Below are 22,716 nucleotides of genomic sequence, written 5' to 3'. Positions count from 1 at the left end.
GTGCACGACAATTACGCCACCTACCATGTGAACTTGAAGTGGCAATTGTCAAAAATGACATGTAAACAAACATATATTTTAACGATTTTTCGTTAATTTTAAATATAGTCTGACAAGATTTTATTTGACCCTGAAAGAGTGTCGCTACAAACCGCTTTCATATGGCAATAATGTGCGGACGTCATACGTATTGCGGACAGCGTGTACTGGTTACCCGTTAATATTTGTAGAAAATTAAAACATGGTTTTAGAGAATCAAAATTTAAAATGCAAGGTTTTAAGACTCGCTACTTCTTTCCGCACAGCCTAAAATCCATGAATCTTGTGCCTTAATCGAAGTCATCGATGTTTATTTTCTTTTTTCGTGGGACCTTGTTCTGTACTGGTGGCAGTTATGGAACGGCCTCCTTATTTCTATACATATTTTTCACGGCAGAGCTACAGACACCTTAAATTAGAACAAAAAATATATTAGGCTAAACGCGAAACCAACAAATGAATACAGGAGAACCGCACTATTTTGTTGTAAGTAATTTATCACGTTTAGTATAATTATTTTCACTTTTAATTATATTATTTTGGACAAAATTGCGATGAAACCGTTAGAAAATTTAAAATATTTGCTTCATGTTTACATCACTGACATTCGATGACTTTCGACAACGGGTGTCAAATAGTAATCCTTGCCAGTAAAAGAAATTAGTTCAGCTGAAAATCCGCAACGCGGCGAGGGTCAAATAAAAACTTGTCAGGCTTATAAATCGAATAACAAGAGCTACTATTTCAAGTGTAATTTAGGTACATAGATTATAAAGACATCCGGATATAATAATAAAAATCAGTTTCCAAAGTATTACTCATGATATAAACTTCCAACCCCAGGAGGGCGATTTTTGAATCTCGCATACGGGATTTTGTCACTAAAATACCGGTTGAAAATGGTGACTTGCTTATTATTTTCAGTGACAATTTTCTGAATTCGAACGCGTGAGACTCAAAAATCGGCCCGCAGACCAGGGAAAGAGGCAATAAATTGGTGCTGGCAAGGCATACATAAGGAATCTTGAAGAACAAGCACTGCGATCGCTTTGCTTACCCCCTCCATGCACTTCGCACGAAGCCAATATTGAAATATTTCACTTGCTCGGATATCAATTATGTCACGTGCGTTAAACAACTTTGCCCCCTTGTAAAACAAATAACTATTATCTTTGCCGGAAATTACAAGAAGAAAATCTGTCTACGAAATTTTATAATTTATAATACCTAATTAGTAATTAGATATATATTATTATACTTACGTATTTTTTAAGGATTTATACTTGTAATTATACTTATTTCGAACCGTTTTGCAACATACAAAAATGTAGTACAAATAAAATGCTTACGACAGAAACAGCAGGGCCACATTCGCGTTGCAGCGCTATCAAAATACAGGCTGTATACTCACTTTGGTTTGTCCAAGGGGTCAGGTTCATTGCGCCCGACGCCAGCTGGGACTTTGTCGGCTTCTTCACGCGTAAGGAGATGTATTTCCGCCTCTACTTTTCCTGTAAGTTCCATTTCTTCTGTGTCACGTTTGATATAGAAGGGCCACCAACCCTTCACTCGTTTTTGTTTGAAAATATTGACCATCGGCACCGTGCCATCGTTACTCAACATGCCAAGTGTGCATAACTTCGATGACTTCGCTCCACGAGGAAACCTATTCAGGTCCAAGGTTATTGCTCCTGCAAATAAAGCACGTTATTTACTCTTATATGTATATCATTCATATACATGATTTTGAATTTTAACGTTTGAAAGACATTTTATTATATTTCTGTAGTGTGTTGAAGTGGGGGGTCTGTTCAATACGAACCCAGTCAGGAACCTACCCAAGAAATCGTCAGCTGAAAAATGGTCAGCGTCCCAAACTTGTAATTCTAATCTCGCTGGTATCTTGCATTCTGTTTCATCCCAGGAGAAGACTGACTCTTTTCTTGAAATAACGATACGCTCCTCTGCCTCCAAGTAGTCGAAGGGATATATGAAACGCCAGTTGAAGTTTCCTTCGCCAGTAAGAGACCGGTAGTGGATATCTGTGGCTTGACAGTCATCGGGACCTTTCACCCACCTTAGCGTTACAGAAAAAAAATATTTTAATATTTTGGATATAAAATTTCAACTGGAATAAATTCAAGTAAGGGAGACATATTATTTGACCTTTTTTTTTATATAACAACTGGTGTAAGTCTTTTTAATATACATATATGCATAAATAAATAGCATCATTTCAAAATATGAAGCAAATCGCTTGAATATAAGTACATTCAGTCCAGAAATACACCACATTAAAGAAAAAAAACAAAAACTCAAAAACTGTCAGTTACATAAACAAAAATATTTACAACTAGCTTTTTCCCGCGGCTTCGCTCGCGTTAGAATAAGACAAAAGTAGCCTATGGCACTCTCCATCCCTTCAAATATCTCCACTTAAAGAATCACGTCAATTCGTCGTTCCGTTTTGCCGTGAAAGACGGACAAACAAACAGACACACACACTTTCCCATTTATAATATTAGTATGGATTAATTGGATGTCTAATTCTCTCCGTTGTCTAATAACTAAAGCTACAGTATTACATAGTTCTTACCCTTTCACATAAATGTCTGACATTTTTTCCCCGGTAAAGAAAGCGTCATCTTCAAGCACCACGTCATCGGTGTTCCATATGATGACTCGCATCTCGTAAGACTTGGGTTTCCGGGCGGATATGTCCATCGGCGGCCCCGGCAGCGGCATGTCCATGGGGAACATATCTACCCACATTTCTAGTCGGCCTTGTTCTATGCCTGCAAACATTACAGATCGATTTTAAACACTAGAATATTATATATATATCGAAAAAATCGTCTCATAACTATGGTACTACGCTCTTATTACACCGGACTAAGATGCTATGGGACATATTTTTGAGTAAGATGTGTACCTATCTACAGATCTATACCCATATTTTTACACTTGACTGTATGATAATTAATATGTTAGGTGACTTAGTCATTAGGTTTCATGGCATGCTAGGTGAATTACTTAGGTACCTTCTTTAAGGTAGGTAGGCCGAAGGTATAGGCTGCTAACATAAGGCAATTAGCGGTATCCCAAATTTTATTTATTTCATGTATTTTGAGATACCGCTAAAGGTGACGGATGAAAAGAGATTGCACGTGGCAGAGATGAGAATGTTAAGATGGATGTGTGGCGTGACAAGAATGGATAAGATAAAGAATGAGTATATCAGAGGAAGCCTGAAAGTAGCACCGATTGTTGAAAAAGTAAGAGCGAATCGACTAGCATGGTATGGACATGTAATGCGGAGGGATGAAAGGCATGTGACGAGAAAGGTATTACGAATGAATGTGGAAGGTGGTGGAAGTAACGGGAGGGGAAAACCGAAGAAGAGGTGGATGGACTGTGTGAGACATGATATGGAACTAAAACAAGTTAATGATGAGATGACGAGTGACAGAGATGTATGGAAGAGAAAGACATGCTGCGCCGACCCCAAGTGACTGGGATAAGGGCAAGAGAATGATGATGAATGATGATTTTGAGATACCGCTAATTGTTTTACCGGGTCAGTACGTACATACCGGGTTTGTTTGGGTTGTAGAGCGGCCTGGTCTCGACGTGCTCGAGCACGAGGCGCGCGCCGACGCGCGGCACCTCGTGCCAGCGGCGCAGCACCAGCAGCGCCATCTGCTCCTCCACGGTGTCGGGGTTAGAAAACAGCTCGACGTCGTGCATGGGCATGTTGAACATCGTGCGCCCGATCTTCACCCGCCCGTACTCGTACACGGGCGGCTCAAGCTTTCCGTCCTTGCAAAGTTTCGCTAATATTTGAGACGGTTTCATTGCGTCGCGCCAGCGGTTGTAACCTTGCCTGATGACGTTAGTTTTGGGGATTAGGTTATTAGTAGGTAATAATACATTTTTGAAGTACCTATGCAGTTCTAATGTTACATACTTACTCTTCATATTTCATTGGTAATCCACAAGTAGCTCGATGACGACTATAAAATCGATTTTCGAGATCGATCTTCGTCTCTCCTATTAGATCGTCAGATCCCAGTAGATCCCAGTCTAGAACCTGAATGGTTAGCATGGAATCCTGGGGAAAAGTCGCTTCGATTTCGAAACATTTACCGAAAACGGGGTTTAACTGCTTAGACACATAGTTTTCTTTATCACTTATTCTTTTCGATCCTAAATGAAGAACTATGTACGGGTCGGCTTTCCCATTTAAATCCATTGGGTGCAGATCTGTGGCCTTAACAATGTAAACTCTTACTAGAACATGTATGGGGTCGTTGCTGGGCACGCCTTGGAAGAATCCGTAGTTTGGATCGAACCCCATTACCGTATGGTCATCTATTCCTTTTGGCAGTGGCCATTTGTATACTTTTATAGCGCCCTGAGAAATTAAATGAAATAAATAAATATTGTAAAGAGATATAGAGAGAAAGGGAGTCAGAATAACCTCCTAAGGCCCAAGGCGAAATTCGGCCCCTAGTCATTGCGAACCACGGTACTACCAGTAGTACTATTGTTTTATACTCGTTCAGGCCCAAACATTAGGAACACATTTTTTTAATGTTATTGTACTTGTATGCCACCAACAGCTTTGGGGCATATTTATTATCAGTTTATGATGCCTTTTAGGATAATTTCATTTTAATTAAAAAAGTCCTACATGAAGGACCATGGGCTTATAAAAAAACGTAATTTATATTACGAAATAAAAAAAACTCACTTAAGATTTGTTTCTTTTTCAGTTTTATTGAATGAAAACAATAAAATAATAGTCTTATTTAAATTATATAATGCACTAATCACTAATCTTTAGTGGTTTACTAGACCCAAAAATTAAGATTTTACGCTCTTCTTGGACGAACGTTACTCCACTGCGAGCGTGAGATCGTCCACTTGTAGGCGCTCCTCGACGACGTCCTGCAGAAGATGCACGACGAAATATCGAGTCCTGCCGTGGATAGGCTTTGAAATTAGTTCTGACAGAGAAATATCGACATAGGAACTAGAGGAATCATACCGGGATCTTGTTTGTACAAAATTTGTTTCTATGAGTTTTATGTTGCAAAAGTCTGTTTCTTCATCTTCAGTTTCTATTTCTGATTCCGTAAGAGCGAATTATGTTTCTCTGTCATTTAATCCTACAACAATAAAAGCAATATGTGTCAGTTTTTGCAACCACCACAAACATTATTATTAAATTATGTAGTTGTATAAACCCGAGGTACTACTCATAGGACATAATATTTTTACATCCCGTATTTCGTAAAATATAAACAAAATCAATGAAATTATTACTTAACTCCGTAAAATAACTTATAAAAATGAAGATAATTTAAAAATTAGTAAAAAATTACTCAAGATTACATGAATAAAATTGGATTTACTAACCTCTCCTTCACGGAATACCCATGTCGCCGTCTGTAAGTTGTCAGTTTGACATTTTGTTTTTATTTTTCAAGCTTATGAGTGTGTTCACATTCAAACTAAAATACCCCTCTAGAAAATCGTATGACGTCAGTTTAGATTGGTGCGCAATTTGGAATCAAAATGATGGCTTTTATAATAAGTCCTACTGGTAGGACCGTGGTACGCTATGACTATACAGTCGTTGAAGAAGCTGGGTCTGAATGACCAACTTAATTATTACTATAGGAAGGACCTTGGGCCTTAGGAGGATAATAATTATACTTATAAAAGTCACAAATATGCTAATACCTAAGTTCATAAAATAATCTACATCCTCATGAATAAAAGAGTTACTTTCCTTAATTTATCAGAATTAAAAGAAACTACTTAGATTAAATAATAATAAATACCTAAATAAATACATTGATACCTTAAACACTCCTACAACTCTATTTTCATCTTCTGTGTCGTCACCTGTCTTCTTTCCTCTATACAACTCAAATGAATGAAGCCATTCCTTAAATTCATCAAATTCGGGGACGGCTTCAAGTTCATGCGGATATATCTAGAAATAAGTATCTTATGTCAATAGCGGACACATGTTTACCATAATATTGTTTTTTTTTTTTGATAATATTGAGTTTAGTAAAGCGCAACTTTTAAGATTTATAAATTACCTTTGACAATGCAGAGTTAGGTATTTCATTTTTCTTCAAGATAGTAGGGCTGAGTTTGGGACGTGGCGAGACCGGCCGGCGTTTGATACGCTCTCGCTCCGGACGCGGCGAATGCACCTCTTCCCGGGGCGACCGGGTCTCGTCCATGAACATTACTTGTGGGGTTTGCAAATAGCCTTGTCTTTCCTTCTTAGCTTCTTTCTCTTCTTCAATCATGGATTCCACTGATGCAAAGTATTTTGTCCACCAATCTTTACTCCCTTCGTCGTCATCTAATATTGAATCTGTACTGGCTTTTCTTTTTTTCATAGATTCGCGCTTAGCATCTCTCTTTCGTGTAGATGGTTTAACCCCTGAACCATAGGACACTGTAGCCCTGCCTTCACGAGTGAGCAGAGGACAATTTTCTTTTTCATTTTCTACGGAGAACATATCATCTTGAACAATGCAATTTGCCCTCAAATCCACATTTTGTAATTGTATTAGAGATTTCTTTCGTTCTTCAATTTCTCTTTCTCTTTTACTCATAGGGGTGTAGATATATTTGTGTATAGAATTAATTGTGTGAGTGCCAACGAGAGTTATTCTGCCAAAACTTCGGCAGTCGACGACGCGAATAGTCAAAGGCGGTCTGTACAGATCTTGGTCGGGAAGTTCTACGTCAACAAACTTAACCGGATTGGTAAAGTTGGGATTTCGTTTTGCGTTTTGTATCACAGATGAATACAAAATATTTCCAGCACATTCAATGTCTACTCGTGGTTTGTCAACTGCCAATAAATGAACTCTTTTCAAGTCACGTAGACCCCAAAATAATACTTCAATGCGATATTTAGAAAGAGTTGGTCGAATCCCTCTTGGTACTGGGAGAATGGGGCCTTTATTAGCATCAAGGGGAGGTTTTCCGTTGGCTTCTCTAGGAGTTGGTAACTCAGGCAGCACGGAGGAATCTAACTTAGCTGGTACCTCTAAAAGTTCAAAGGTAGCCAATAGTTCCCCTGCCCTATCGTCCCCGCGAGTAATTTCATGCCATTCCAAAGAGGGCGGAAACTGTGGTCTCTCGTATGGATCTTCAAACGCCTTAACATGAGGTTTGGCTAGAGTTCGGCCTATGAATTCAGATTTCCCTACTTTATCTTGATCAAATATTTCAATTACAATTGTCGGCGGGTCAGCTTTGATTTGTTCCAACGTGCTATAAAGAAGTATATCTTCAAAAAGTAACAACTCATCCCATGTTGGGCTCAACGTCTCGTCGATTACCTGGGTCGTGGCAGTGCTTTCACCTATTATTACCTTTGCAAAAGGGTCTGACAATCCGGAAGAGTCTGAACCAATTAGCGATCTTGCTTGGTAAACATATGCTCGCATCTGGAAAGTCTATATATAAAATTAATTTTAATAACAATTCCTTCGAAAATGATTAGTAAGATATTTATAAATGTGAACTGCTAAACTCAAGTTTAGTAGTACATGAAATTAAGTGGCAAGAAGGAGGCGTTTGACCAACAGTGGAATATGAATGTAATTATTAATTTATTTCTATGGCGGATATATCTTACGTGTTTTTCAGCGTAGAATATTGCTGATGGTGCATTTGATCGCAATTTGTCTGCATTTCTTATTTCCGAACTCAGTTCATAGCCTTGCGGAAGGCCATCTATGTAATGTTTTTTATCATGAAGAATGCCGAGCCAAAGATATACACTTATCTTTGCAGGTATGGTCCAACCGCTGGGTGACGAAGCTTTTTTGCCGGGCCACTGTAATTTATAAAAATATACTTTAATATTTTTATACATATACATTTTACACATGTACTAAGACTACTTGGAACTACACTGACCTTCAAGAAGAACGTCTGCTTTTTTCCACAGTGCTTTCCACACTCGTCCTCATAATCCGAGTAGATTATGTCACGTGCGGAGATTCGTTGATATGCTAGTCGCTTCCCATTACTAATCATCCATATAAATATATCGGGCATCGCTTGTTGTGGCTGTTACAAAAAATACTTATTTTTATATCTATTTAACCAATTAGCCTAATAAGAATAACTATCCAATCTGGGATGTTAGCCGCGTACAGCTGAAGACCCGCTTTCGATTCCCGGCTCAGCCACCAGTGGGCCTTGTCGTTTTTAGGGTTCCGTACCAAAAAGGTACAAAAGGAACCCTTATGGTGCCGCTCTGTCCGTCTGTCCGTCTGTCACATTCCTAAATATCTCGAGAACTACTTATGCTATCGATTTAAAATTTGAATTTTTATGAACGTTGTTAACCTCTACAAATTGAAAGTATTATTTTTTTAAATGAATTAATATTAATGTTAGAAAATAGCAAAAATGAAAGGGGGGCAAACAGTAAATGTCAAGTTACTAGGTCAAGTGGAGTATCGTTAGAAAGAGCTCAAATTGTACATATCAAAACTATTTTTTATAATTTTTTGTTATGAAAAAAAAAAGAATTTTGAAGGAAAATGTAAAAAATACGTCTTTAGAGTTATATAAGAAAAATTAAATTATTTATCTCTCGAAAGTTTGTACGGATACGGAACCCTCGGTGGGCGAGTCCGACTCGCACTTGGCCGGTTTTTAATCTTTATCTATTTCAGTTTATAAACTTATTAGGACCACTTGCACCAACCACTTAAGGTGGCTCGCTTTCCATACAAAAAACATCTACCATTTATTTAGTCACCGCACACTACAACTAAATAAAAATATGCGCATACATCTACTATACATTATCCATCGTCGCAGTATTGAACGAAATACATTGTTTCATACAGAAATCATGGACAAATCCATGTGAATTTTTTATTAATTTTACGAAAATGTGTGTGCCAAATTTTGTGTACAGACACAGAGCCGTCATATTTCGCGCATTTTTAGTTGACATTGTCATCAGTGACACTTGGCTCTTGACAAGTAATTATTTAAAGATATTGGTTTACTTAACTCAAGCAGACTCAGAAATAATGACGCATTTTGTCAATAAAGATACATATCGTGTATTTCGACACTGCTAGTGTAAATCGAAATGGCGTCTCGGTCAAATGCATTGACTATGAAACAGGAGATCTCGAGTTCGATTCCGGGCTCTTTTTTAATAATTTGAACTTTTTTTGGATTTATTAAGTTTTATTTTTATTTTTTAATAGAATAAATATTCTATTAAAAAAGACTCTTACTATATTTCTTTCCTATTTTTTATTTTCATACAAAAATACATTACAATCTTTATTATGCCTTTGTTGATAAAATAAAATATTACACGTCAGGTCAGGTACATAGGTCATAGTGTGGCATAGTATTAGTAATTTAGTAATGTGCTGACTTCCTTACATTTACTGAGCTAGTTGACCTATGTTATTGTTGTGTGAATGTTTTTCTTCAACAACTAAATAGTTATATATATGAATATGTATGTAGGTATGTGGGTAGCTTTTGCACATTGTAATTTTTCCTCAGTCACCCGCTGAGCTCAGAGACCACGAACGTGTTCGAAACGTCGGGATAAATTGTAAATTCATTATACACGATTTAATCCGTTTTCATAGTTTTTATTTCATGAGTAACTATCGCGGTAACTGAAGACAATATTAACTAAATGGTTACAAATAATAATTATCATCAATATAATCTGGTCCAGGCAGGCAATTATGGTCGCGCGATAAATGATAAAACATCTGGCCGTCCCTATAATCGCACTTACTAATAGTGCGACAGGGACGGCCTGATATTTTATCGTCTATCGCGCGACCATGCTACCCGTGCTGTACTAGCTTTAGCCCGCGGCTTCGCTTGCGTTAGAAAGAGACAAAAGTAGCATATGTCACTCTCCATCCCTTCAACTATCTCCACTTAAAAAACATGTCAATCCGTCGCTCCGTTGGGCCGTGAAAGACGGACAAACAAACAAACACAAATTATCTTTGGTGAAACAACGAATTCTTCCACTTCAGATTATAGAGTAACCAGCTTTTCCCATTTATAATAAACTAGCTTTTGACCGCGGCTTCGCTCGCGTAAGATAGAGACAAAAAGTAGCCTATGTCACTCTCCATCCCTTCAACTAAATCCCCTTAAATAATCACGTCAATTCGTCGCTCCGGTTTTGCCGTGAAAGACGGACAAACAAACAGACACACACCCTTTCCCATTTGTAATATTAGTATGGATTTGACATTATTATTTATATTTAAATAATTATATATGTATAGCCCAATTTCGTCGGTAACAGCGTGTTATGTAATGGCGTCGTTGGGGAACAATCGTCTGTCACGCCGTGAAGGTGCGTTCGATTCCCAGGATTATATAAACTTTTTGTATTTTTTTGGATATAAATTTCGTTTTTTTTATTGACTGAGCAAGAATGGAGAGCCGAAGGTATCAATTTTGTCTTAGAGAACATATTGATTTTTTTATTGTCATTTTGATTTTCTATTTATTAGGTTGAGATATAAAACACAACTTTTAATACCCTCGCTAAATATAATATTTTATCGAAATCACTCCTTAGATAAAAAAAGTCCACTTCCCATCAAAAATAAACAATTAGAAAAAAAAATCATTCGGATCGTAGTTTAGAAACTAAAATTTATCTATACTTTTTGGATTTTTTTTAAAATATCAGATTAGGATAATTATGTTAGAAATTCTGAGTTCGACGAACAAAAAATAGTGTCACATAGTGTTGTGTTCCTGCCGGTGAGTAAGGCTGCCAGAGCTCAACGAGGGTGCGGGGTGCTGACGACGGGAGGACTTACGGAACTAATTTGTTCCGTCTATTGTCCTTTGAGTCGTCGGCAACCCAAACCCTCCTTTGAACTTGTACACTCCTTTTTGCTGTGCATACGCAGCAAAGGGGAGTGTACAAGTTTCTAATGGGGCGGCAACGCGCAAGCGACACTCTTCGAGTTGCAGGCGTCCATAGGTTACGGTGACCGCTTTCCATCAGGCGGACCGTATGCTTGTTTGCCACCGACGTAGTATTAAAAAAAAGAGAAAAAGTCCTGGATTCGAACCCAGTACTTCCATGCAAATCATGCGATGGCACGTATTTACCGCAAGGCTATTTAAACAAGCCGTCGCCGCGTGAAATTATCGACTAGAAGGAATACAAAAACACTGTTTGTATGTGTGAGTGGTACTTAAAAATAGTGTAAAATAGTAAATTTATTTACATTAAGGGGATTAACGTTACAATGAGAAGTTGAATGTTTGTTGTAATACGTCAATTTTAATATTAAATGTTCGCGAAGCATAATTGAAAGTACTTAACTGTTAGTGGGCTAGTGGGCTGTCATCTGTCAACTTCCATATAAAATGGTGGGTTGACCCTCGGGTTTCCCCCTTCATTTTCGTTGGTGCAAGTGGCCCTAAGTAGTACATATTCTTAGATACATATTCATAAAACTATTATTTGATTCATTCTTATTGACAAAACACTAAAAAGATAAATTTGAGACTTACATCTTCACATAAGCGTTTTATTTTATTCAGATAAGTGTGTGCAGTACGTAAGCGATCTTTGATGGAATGTTTGGTTATCAAAGCTCGCAAACTTCTCGTCATGGTGCTCATCTGCTCCTAAAAATCAATACCATTATGGGAATTATATAGGTACCTAAATAAGTGAAAACACTAATATTCTTATTCGAAATTCCGCGTTTTATTCGGGCCATTAGTTGATAAATGTAGTTTTGAACATGGTGGTATCATCAGAGGACGTACCGTGAATACTGAATGCTGAAAATTTGTAAATTGTAGTCATTTTTTTTCTGTCATACCAATGCCGAGTAAAATATATCTGCAATAACTTTTGGGATCGCGTAGCAAGCAACTGGAACATTTATATAAAAAAGAAATTTAACCACTGTAAACTTTTAAATATGCTTACAATTTCAAACAGACACATTTTCTGTCTCTCGCGGTCCAATTTGGTGTTACCGATGGGCGGGCCGTTGGACATGTGGCGCGCGTATTGCGCGCACGCCGCGCTCGCCGCCTCCAGCGCCGCTTTCAGCGCCGTCACGCCCTTGTTGTCGGCGCCGGCGTCGTTCTCGATAGCGGTCTGGGCTTCCTGTAGCCCTTCTTCCTGTAACAATTCGCTCATCTAGCTTATCGGTATACATATTAAGAGTCGCTATCGCAATTCTGTGTGTGGCTAGTCTGAGGCCAAGAGTAAGCCCAAAAAAATCAATTACTTTGAAACATACCGGTTTATACCTACCTAAGATTTAAAAAATGTGACGCAAAGTATACTTACAAACTTTTCAATAATATTACATATCATATTGGAATTGTACATGCGTCGTCGATGATCAGGCCATATACTCCGTACATGCATGCACTGTTTGTGGTCCCAATAAGGAAGGTAATAGTAATTCTTATCGTTCGACGCTGAAGCCTTGGTCGGTGGTGTTGTGCTTTGCCAGTATCCTGTATCAGCACTCATTTCATCTAAAAAGGGAAGAATTTTGCTGATAATATAATTATGACACAAACTGCCAGCTTTTTACATCATTTTTGAAGAATTAAAAGGATCATGTTTCAAAATATGAAGTGCCAAAAAAGTACATAAGAAGTGTTATGCAAAAAAAGTACCTAATAGTGCCCTGGGAGCGTGGGTTCGTATCCTACCGGCTGCGCCATGTAGTATTTTAAAAGTCGGTTTGAAGGAACACGACGTATTTATTGTATTCTTAACAAATTCTTAAGTTCTTCATTTTACAAAATGCGTACAATGAGGAGGCACACTCAAAGGTTATGACAGATAGCGCCACACCTTAATAGTCCATTGCACAGATAAAGAATTTCATACACGAGAACGAGAAGATGATTTATTTTCTCTCTCTCACATATGAATGACAGTGACATGCACAGATGTCATATATACCATAGATCAAGCAAACGTATCTACTTAGCGTGTCAAATGAACTCAGTGAAATCCACTGAGTTGTCCGTCTTTACTCGCAGCTTGCAGCTTTCGGGCGTCAATTTTTGTAAGTTGAAGTCAACCAAAACATAAAAAATGCCTCGTTACGTGATATTTAATTGCAACAACACAAAAATTATGAACAATCAAGAGCCTGAGACATATTTAAAATTACAGGCAAGAATCAACTTCAGTACAAAATTTGACACGCTCGGCCCCTATACAAATATATGAATTTGTTTCTTCTATCTAAATTAAGTTCTGTGGTGACATGCCTAGGCACTTACACAGACGCCGCCTGGCGGGATAAAATGTCAGTGTGTCTCCTCATTCAATAGGCTACTTGCCTCCTAGTCAAATCGACTTGCTAATATGGAATTTATATGATATCAAATTGAGTGACGTCACGGTCAACTCTGTTACTTTGTATATTTCTACCAGACTTATTAAATAGAAATTGGATTTAAAAATAACTTCTGTCCATGTTTTTCTTATAATTATATGATGCCTTATTTTGTGCATGGTATAAAATATTTTATTTTAACTACAGTCAAGTTCCCTATTCCTTAAGCTAGCTTAGAGCGAAGAGGGTGTGGTCACTCGATGACATTCACAGATAGGTATTACAAAATGGAAAGTTCGTAGAAAGTCTGTGTTACATAGTGTAAGCTTGTGTTCAAAAAGTAAGGTGTTGACGATAAGCTTTAAAAATAACTCACCTAATTCATCGGATTCTAAATCTTGAGGGCGTCTGACTGATTCATTGTGGCCATCCAGAGAATTGCCAGAATTACCTATACTTAATTCAAACTGGATAGGCTTGTCAGTTAGTCGCTTGTCAATCATGTTTGCGTCGAAAACACTGGCAAATAGGAAGAATTCTTCGTTCTTTCCGAACGAGGCATCGTTAATCGGGGGCATGATCTCTACTTCCACGTCAGAAGCCGGGGGACATTCGATACTGTCCGTTATTTCAGTTCTAATCGACACCAAAATCCTGAAAAATATATTTTGGTAAGACATTTTGTGTCTACCGTTACCTAAGAATGTTATGGCTTTTATTAGTATACTACTCCGACCATAGATATTACATTATTGCAGCAAGCGCGTATCAATGCGGACGACCGACGTGTTGCCTCTCTGTCGCACTTGTAATTGTGTACACAAAGGTGACAGCGCTTCAATACTATGTACATATATTATATAAATAAATACTTGTATGAACTTCTACAGATACTGAAGAATTTTAGGGAACCCGTAGGGAATCGAGTTGTATCGACGCCCCGCCACTGATAAATACTGTAATTAGTCCTGGGGCCTTACCATGATCTCTTAACGCGATTCAGTTTAGGACCTAAACTGAACTGCGTCGCTATTTCCTACCACGACATTGTTATTGCGATCAAATTTCGACCGAGCGAGCGATAAGCGTCCCAGCCGTTTCATTCACTCATCTCAAGTGTATTTCGTACCATGACATGCCACTTGAGCCTAAACTGAATCGCAGGAATGTCAAATTTAGCGATTCATAAAAAGTTACTCACTTACCGCATTATTCTGAATCGCTTTGTTGTAACACTAGCGATACTAAATAGTTTTGTGTTTTTTATAAGGAGTAGGAGATGGAAAATATAACTAAAGCTAGTTTCATCACCTGATTAATTTATTATTTTGGTTTTTCGATCCTTACCGATTCGATAATAAAATATAAAGTTTTATGATTTTGTTTAGTAATATTTACGGACCAACTATTCGAACTAACTACACGTTTTTACATTTTTAGAGTGCCCTATGATCTCGCAACTTTCGCAAAAACGCAAATCAAAAAGAGCGAGAAAAAGTCTGATCCTTTTTTAGTCGATATGCAAGGAGTCATGTTAACACTTGCGACAAACTACTTATGCCTAGAACTAGGATGGCTAAGGAATCAACTAGGTCTAGCATAACTTAGCGATATACATTAAATTTAGACACGAGTGAGCTACCTACAAATACTAATGACTTACGTATTTGTTAAAATATCATCCAAACACTGCGAGTTCTATAGCCGAGCACAGCACTTCAAATACATAAATAAAAACTTATATTATTAATTACCTACTAGTCAAGGGCGCGATGTTCTAAACATAAGCTTTAACGAACTGTCATTAATGTCATTATATATATTTTTATCATTTATTTACAGTTTTGTTCAAAAAGACACGATATTTTACACAAAATCATTGTAATTATTGTGAATTTTACGTTTAAATATTTTAAATGTTTCTTTTTCCAGTTTTAAGAATAAAATAAAATTAAAAATTAGTAATCGTTCCTGGTTTTCGAACGATCAAACGTCATAAGGGGAAAACGAGATAGATTTATACGATTCCTATAGCGTCATCCTTTTCTTGTCAAAACGATTCAGTTGCGAACCAGAGACAATATCGGTCTTTCATTCACTTGTACGCGGTTCAGTTTCGACTCTGAACATTGGAGATCATGGTAGCAAATTGAGACGCTCAGTTTAGGCACCTAAACTGAACTGCTCTGCGTTTGAATCGTTTTTAAAAAGATCGTGGTAAGGCTGCTGTTCAGCAACTGCGCTCAATACTAGGTAGTTCGAAGGTCACCAGCCCGTGGCCGGGCCAGGCCGTCCGACAGGTTATTTCTACGGCGGCGACTAATGGTGAACACGGAAAAACGGCGTGTTTGAAGCTTCGGTTCGGTCTACGTAGCGTGAGCCAACCGTTATTAGAAAGTAGTTAGTGTTAATTTCTTGCCTGGCTCTGTAGGACACTCCTTCTCCCATGCCCATGTTCAGGCTGGCGTGCTGGTCTAGCAGGCTGTAGTCACGTGTCGACCCGTACAGGTGGATGTATGCGGGCCCAAAAGTTGGTAAGAATCCTAGCAATTCATTATAATTACGTATAATATAATGTATACAACATATGTCATAACTTCATATAATATTTCATTTGTAGATTGACACTCACATTTGAAGATCAAATGAAGGAATAGTCACTGACCTTTCTCTCCGTCATTAGATATCGACTTAAGGTCAATAAAGTGCGTGCCAATAATGTTGGGATGCACAGGATCGTTGTCCCGCAGCTGAATCTTGATGCGCTGGCACAGTGGCGGGAACATCTCTGTGAAAACGATCTGCTCGTTCCACACGGGAGTGTAACTGTTTTTTTTCACTGATGTGCAGCCCTATATTAAAATAAAAACATACTGAGATGTGATCCTGGTTTGTTGTAATATGGTTAGTTCGCCCTAAGTACTCATCAAAAGTAATAATTTGGTTCTTCTGGCTTTTGTCTGCGTCGTATGACGACGACTGATTGAATGTATAGCAGTTATGTCCTTCGTCGCGTCTCAAAGTCTCCAAACAGGAAAGAAACATCTAAATCAGTTTACCGGTGTACTTAAGCGTGAAGAGGTAGTTAATAGTTACTCGCAATAAAACAAAAAAATCCAACTGGAAAAATATATGTATACGTACTTAAGTGGGTACGAGTATTGACTATTTATGAATAAGTAATAAAGTAATAAAAAAACTCGGAATATGAACGACTGAAAAGTGAATAACCTTAACCTGATGTTATTTATATTTCTTTATTTATACTTACAGAAAATCTAGTTACGGTAGGCAACAAAGGTCGAATAGAGTAGGTATTGGTAAATAAGTACCTAACTATTAATAACTACTTACATATATTAAACTTGAATCTCAAAAAGTCTTCAGAAGTGCGAAAACTACAAAATCCCTATTGTTATAGGGCAATGTTTGAGTAATGGGTGGTCTCGTATGTGTACATACATATATAGGTACTTATTAAGTTATTACTCACCGTCATTCCCGCAAAGCACACTTGCACGTAGGGGTCGACCAGATCCTGCGTCTCGCCGGTGAAGGCCCGCTTGACGTTGGCGAGGATGGAATAGTTCATCTTGGGCAGCCCGTCCGCTTTGTATATCTTCACGATGAATTTCGCCCTCTGCCGCTCTATGGGGACCCCGTCGGGCAGGAGTAAGTTCCTATAGGAATAAGAAAAAATACTGTTCAATTTCATTCATCATTATTGTTATATTCATCATTATTATATTCTGTAATAACAGTGATAATGTGATAGATATTAAAACAAAAAACGTTGTGTTAAGTAATTTTATTTTCATGTCTGAATTGATAACGTTTTATTAAATAAGTATGCGATTACATCAGATATTCATTACTGATTAAAGTAAGAAAAAGAAAACGGATTTTTTTTAAATCACATTTCTATGTATTGACTTCTTGATAGCGTAATATTTTTATGAACAACAAATTTGTCACTATACTTGTTGTTATTTTTTTTTCTATCTTCAGTATTGTTGTATTTTGTATTTCACAGTAGTTCAATGAGTCTTGGGCTTACGAGTTCTACCGACTGCGCCATATAGGGAGATATGCAAACGTCATTATCGAGCACACACTACATTATTCATAGACAGTTCAACCTACCCCTACTTCTTATACTGGTAATTGCGATTATTCAGATACGTACAGAGAGGCAATGCAATTCAGAAATGGTATTCCGTCCACACAAAAATATCGGTATTATTAGTCCTTTCGAGTTCGTTATTGGTGTATTATTTTATTTTCTATGGGATAATCTAACGATACGAAGCTTTTACAATAAATACATGGCTCACTCCAGCGTAATTAACGTAGAATAGTTACAAAATATTGGGCTGTATCGATTTTTAACCGGTTTTGATGCCTGCGGATAAGTTTTCCAGCTAGAGTACTTACGCTTCGATATCGTCTTCATCCTTTTCACTTTTGGGCGGTATCTTAATGGTATCTCCTTTGCCGATGACGCTGATGTCGCACTTCAGGTACCCTTTGGCGCCCGCGGCGATGTCGTCCGGGTCGGTGAGAAGCGCCCACTTGTGGTAGAATTGACGATCTGCGAACAATAAATCAATCCCACTTCTTCATTTCCCAATTAGAATACTAGTAAGTGAAAATTAATAATCAATTAATCATAACAACCATTATTAACAAATACCTATCAGGTTTGTGTGAAATTATTTGTTAGAAATGCTCGTTCATATTTGTTAGTGCATCCTTTGACTATAACCAAATAAATAACACTATTGAACTATGTCTACTCGTTGTCTGTAAATGTTCAAAAGAAATGCTGTAGTAAAATATATATATTATAAAAATCGTTATATCAGAGAATGATTACGACTACGATGCAACGCGGGTTAGGAAGTTCACACAAGCACCAATTTTATTCACGTATGTTATAATAATATGATTATAATCAAGCAAATATTCAAGTTCTTTTTAATAAACACTCAGAAAGGTTTTTTTTTATAATAAAACCACAACGGATCAAGGTATCGAACTTGTTAACCTCTGGTTTGAAAATTAAAGGGGTGCCCTCTATTTCGCCTAAGTATCATTAATTCGCATAACAGATTTGGCATAACATAATTATTCATAACATTGAATAAGCATAATATTAAAAATGCATAATTCTTATTTCGCATAACAATGAATCTGCATAATTGAAATTTGCATACTATTATTTCGTATAACTTTAATTATCCTAAAATGAATTGCCATACTTACTAAGTTACTAACTGTATATGGAGCAAGCGATTGCATCAATCAGGGGCAGATTTTCCAACTTCGAGCGCTCGATTTTGAGTGTTTAATTTTATACTGTCTCACTTATTAAGCATGAAAAAAATAGGGGTAAGTAAGGTACAGCGGGGCAAATCTCGAGTGGGGGGCAAATGTAACTGGTCAATTTCTTCCATGTTTTACAATATTTGTATTATAAAACAAAAAACTGTTTATTTTTAAGAAACATACATGCAATGAACTTAACTGTTAATCTTAAATTAAAAAGATTATTTGAGGTAAGGAGTCTTTATTTTATTTATTCATTACTTATTAAGTTTTTCGTTTTTCATAAGTGTTTTTCAGAAAATATAGTGTCTACCAGTTATGTAGTAGGCGTGTTCAGTAGATACATGTAATAATGGAATAAAACTAACTATCTCTGTTTTGCCCAATAGTTGACTGGTAGAGAATGCCTTAAGGCGTTAAATCCGCCATTTGTACTTTTTATTTATAATTTGTGCAATAAAGTTTAAATAAATAAATAATGGAAATAGTGTAATAATGGAAAATATGGATTAGTTACAATTGCCTTTTAGTCTAGATTTGCCCCGCTGTACCTTGCTAAAGAAATTGAAAATGGATAGTATTTAAATAATATTATTTCATCGTTCAGATTTTCGCAGATCGCACGTGCCAATACCGATACCCGAGCAAGCGGAAGATTTCAATATTGAACCGCGAGCGTAGCGAGTGGTTCAAAAAGTGGAATCTTGAGCGTTGCGAGGGTTTCAAGGCACATTAACCTTCGTACGGCATGTTAAACATTGCCACCGCGTTTGAAACACAAAATTTTTCACCACCCCAACACGAACAAAATACTGACTATAAAACATCAAACTAAATCAAAACCATCGATTTCTTCAATATTTATGATTCAAAATCATCATTTATAGGTAAAATTCTATCAGCTAGCTTAAGACATCAAGTTAAAATTTGTATGAAATTACTTTGCACTCTTATGGGTAAAATGCAATTTTGCTATCTGTTTTCGAACAGAAAAGTAGGCCGTTACCCGTTAGTGTGGTGAAAATATAATTTTCTTGTATGCCATTTAAACATTCTACGAAACAAAGTTATGCTTATTATACTTATACCAATTCATCGTTATAACAATTTACATTATGCGCATTAGCATTATACGAAATCTGTTATGCGAAATAATGATATGCGTATTAAACGTTATGCGTAATAAACGGTATGCCAATTCATATTAGGAGTATTCAGTTATGCGAATTAATATAGACCCAAATTAAAGCCTATCATTACTTTATAATTTGATACCCACCGCAAAATGTCGGGCGAATTAATTATTTGAATAATGAGCCCTGGATCAAATTCTCGTTTTCACGCGCCCTTTATTGTACCTATATGTCATCGAGTCCTAAAGCCTTTAAAAAAATATGCAAAGGTAGGTGTAGGTACATGTATTATACGAAACATTAAATTATGATAAATAAATATTTGCCGCTACTATACGAGTATTCTAATTAGCGATAGGTGCTGTTTAATAATTAGTAGCGATTAATTCACACAAAGCTACGTTGAGTTGGTAAATAAATAATAAATAAATTCAGGGGCCTATTGCATAACAATTTACAACTTGTATTACAAGTGGAACTCTCTTTCTTATAAAATGAATTGGAGGGGGACTACCGCTTGTAATATGAGTTGTAACTTGTTATGCAATAGGCCCCAGGTATCAAAAATGTTATAGGCTAATTCGATTGTCTAGAAGTTACAATGCGCTCTCTTGAATATACTTGAATATACTAGCTCATAAGTAAAAAAATTGTTTATTTCCAAGAAAATACAATCATGGATACAACTAACTGATCTCCACACTAGGCATATGCCTGTCCCGTGGAGGAGATGTTTCAGACTTAGGTATCAATTAAAATAATATCATAATTTCTTAAATACATATAAAAAGACAGTATTAGCTTAGCTAATATCGTTATCGTAACTAGCTCTTTATCGCGCCAATAAGGAAGAGCGATAGAGAGAGAGAGCTAGCTACGATAACTATAGCGGTTAGAACCTTTTCCGTTACCCTCTCATTAAAATTTTAAAGTTAAGTTTTACTAAGCATAACACTAAGGGGGTATTATACGATCAGCTGCCAACAAGAACGAAAGGTTTTTGTGTTGATGAGTAAATCCATTCAAAATAAGTTGTATTGTATGTACCTGTACCTACTACCTACTTTAGAATAAAACTCAAGCGAACTACATGCTACGAACAAGAATAAAACAAACTTTTCATATTTTTTAAATTAAATTTGACAAGCGCTAAAAGTAATAATTGATGAATACGTGCCTATGTAAAGTGTTAGAGTAGGACCAAACAGTGCTACAGAGGTTACCGCGAGAGCCTGAAAATGCCACCACCAAACCATGACATTTACCGTAGTACCGCTATGATACTGTTTTCAGATTCTATGCGGGAATTACACAGGGTAAGATTTGATGAACACAAAAGCTCTACCAACGAAAACGTAGGAATTAAAATCATGTAGGCATTTAGTAAATCTAGAGTTCAGTAAGGGTTTCTCGTTGACTACGGGACCCTAACAAGAGGAGAACTGATTGGCTAAAAGAGCATGGGAAAAATTGCGACAGTAAAGGATTCTGTCACTCAGAATGGAGGCCATTCTTTCGGTAACTAATCGCACGGAATAAAAAAAAACAACGAGACTTGGCCCCGTAGCGGAATGGCATTGCTGCGACGCCAAACGCCGCAGAAATCCAGTCTGGCTCTGTCGCGCCAATATGCAAGAGCGATAGAGATAGAAATGCCATTCGTCTACAGGGCCATATATCACTAATCTCGTAGATATACCTAGTTAATATTGTCTGATATAAGATAGATACGTTTCGAGAGACTCGAAACAAAAATTGTACTAATAGGAAATCCCTCCTGTTAATCATTTTGGCCTTCTAATAAATTTACTTACTTTTGTGACAAATATTTATTTGAGATGATGGTGCAGTATAAATATTCTCGCATACGCAAACGTAGAAACTTCCTGTTACTATTGGGCCTAAAATATGAATCAAATAAGTAGCTGTAGTAGGTACCCATAAAGTACCTACTCGTAAATATAACCTTCAACATTTTACGACTCTCTCCAACTCCTATAAGCCGGAGCGAACGAGGACATGAGAGATTCGCTAGTGCTAAGCATAAATCCACGCATGGTTAATAACATAAAACCATTATAATATTATAACTAAGGAACTAAATGGAATAAAAATAAGTTTTAGTTTAAAAGCGCTTAATATTGTTACAAGCAGATCTACCTAAAATAGGTTATGTACCTCATCACCTAAAAAACAAACGACGGTAGAAAGGCGCGACACTCATTCCGCTGCCAGGACATTCTGAAAAAGCGTGAAGAAATTCAAAGTAGGTGCGTCAAACAAGTAGCGAGGAAAAGGCATGCTCGTGTCAATGACATTAACAAGTTGCATGTACTTCGTTATACCTCGTGTACATCACGTAAACGAATAAAAATGGTAAAAAGTGGTAATAATTATACGTATAATAAATTCAACGTATGTATAAACTATGCAAGGAAGGATTGCTGTCAGATTATAAATTAAGTTTAATTTACGACACGCTTTCCCTTTAAGAGCGTGTAAGGTGATTTTTGTATTTTAACTGAAATGCAAATCATAGGTAAGAAGGCGGCGTGTCCACTTGCTAGATATGTAGGTATCTATATTAATGTAAAACCTTGATGATGAAAATACTGTGACATAAAATTAAGTTATCATTCAAAAACAGGCTAAGTAATATTTTAATTTAAAAAATGCTTTTTGTAAGAGTCCATATTGTGTAATTAAAAAGTAATTGGTTTATACATAACGACTTTTTGCTTTTAAAGCCATGTTTTTAATTAGATTCAAGCAACTGAATCCATTAATGAATGCCAATATCGTAATTTATTTCATAT

General features: G+C 36.8%; 1 protein-coding gene across 1 annotated transcript in view; it reads right to left on the bottom strand.

Moving 5' to 3' along the window:
• The window catches only part of LOC125241093 (otoferlin-like), an 82,050-nt gene that overhangs the window by 1,651 nt on the left and 57,683 nt on the right, over window positions 1-22,716 (bottom strand). The window contains exons 9-25 of the mRNA XM_048149408.1: window positions 17,874-18,030; window positions 16,933-17,119; window positions 16,105-16,291; window positions 15,859-15,982; window positions 13,816-14,093; window positions 12,428-12,621; window positions 12,059-12,256; window positions 11,632-11,748; window positions 8,002-8,154; window positions 7,718-7,918; window positions 6,156-7,535; window positions 5,909-6,043; window positions 4,011-4,453; window positions 3,633-3,922; window positions 2,636-2,834; window positions 1,878-2,116; window positions 1,451-1,730 (exon numbers count right to left, since the gene is read on the bottom strand). Coding sequence (XP_048005365.1) covers window positions 1,451-1,730; window positions 1,878-2,116; window positions 2,636-2,834; window positions 3,633-3,922; window positions 4,011-4,453; window positions 5,909-6,043; window positions 6,156-7,535; window positions 7,718-7,918; window positions 8,002-8,154; window positions 11,632-11,748; window positions 12,059-12,256; window positions 12,428-12,621; window positions 13,816-14,093; window positions 15,859-15,982; window positions 16,105-16,291; window positions 16,933-17,119; window positions 17,874-18,030 — 4,762 coding nt within the window. The remainder of the gene's footprint in view (window positions 1-1,450; window positions 1,731-1,877; window positions 2,117-2,635; window positions 2,835-3,632; window positions 3,923-4,010; window positions 4,454-5,908; window positions 6,044-6,155; window positions 7,536-7,717; window positions 7,919-8,001; window positions 8,155-11,631; window positions 11,749-12,058; window positions 12,257-12,427; window positions 12,622-13,815; window positions 14,094-15,858; window positions 15,983-16,104; window positions 16,292-16,932; window positions 17,120-17,873; window positions 18,031-22,716) is intronic.

This window comes from Leguminivora glycinivorella, chromosome Z (genome assembly GCF_023078275.1).
Source record: "Leguminivora glycinivorella isolate SPB_JAAS2020 chromosome Z, LegGlyc_1.1, whole genome shotgun sequence".
NCBI classification, from domain to species: domain Eukaryota; kingdom Metazoa; phylum Arthropoda; class Insecta; order Lepidoptera; family Tortricidae; genus Leguminivora; species Leguminivora glycinivorella.
Note: the sequence above shows the minus strand (reverse complement) of the source record. Positions and strands in the feature narration are given on the sequence as shown.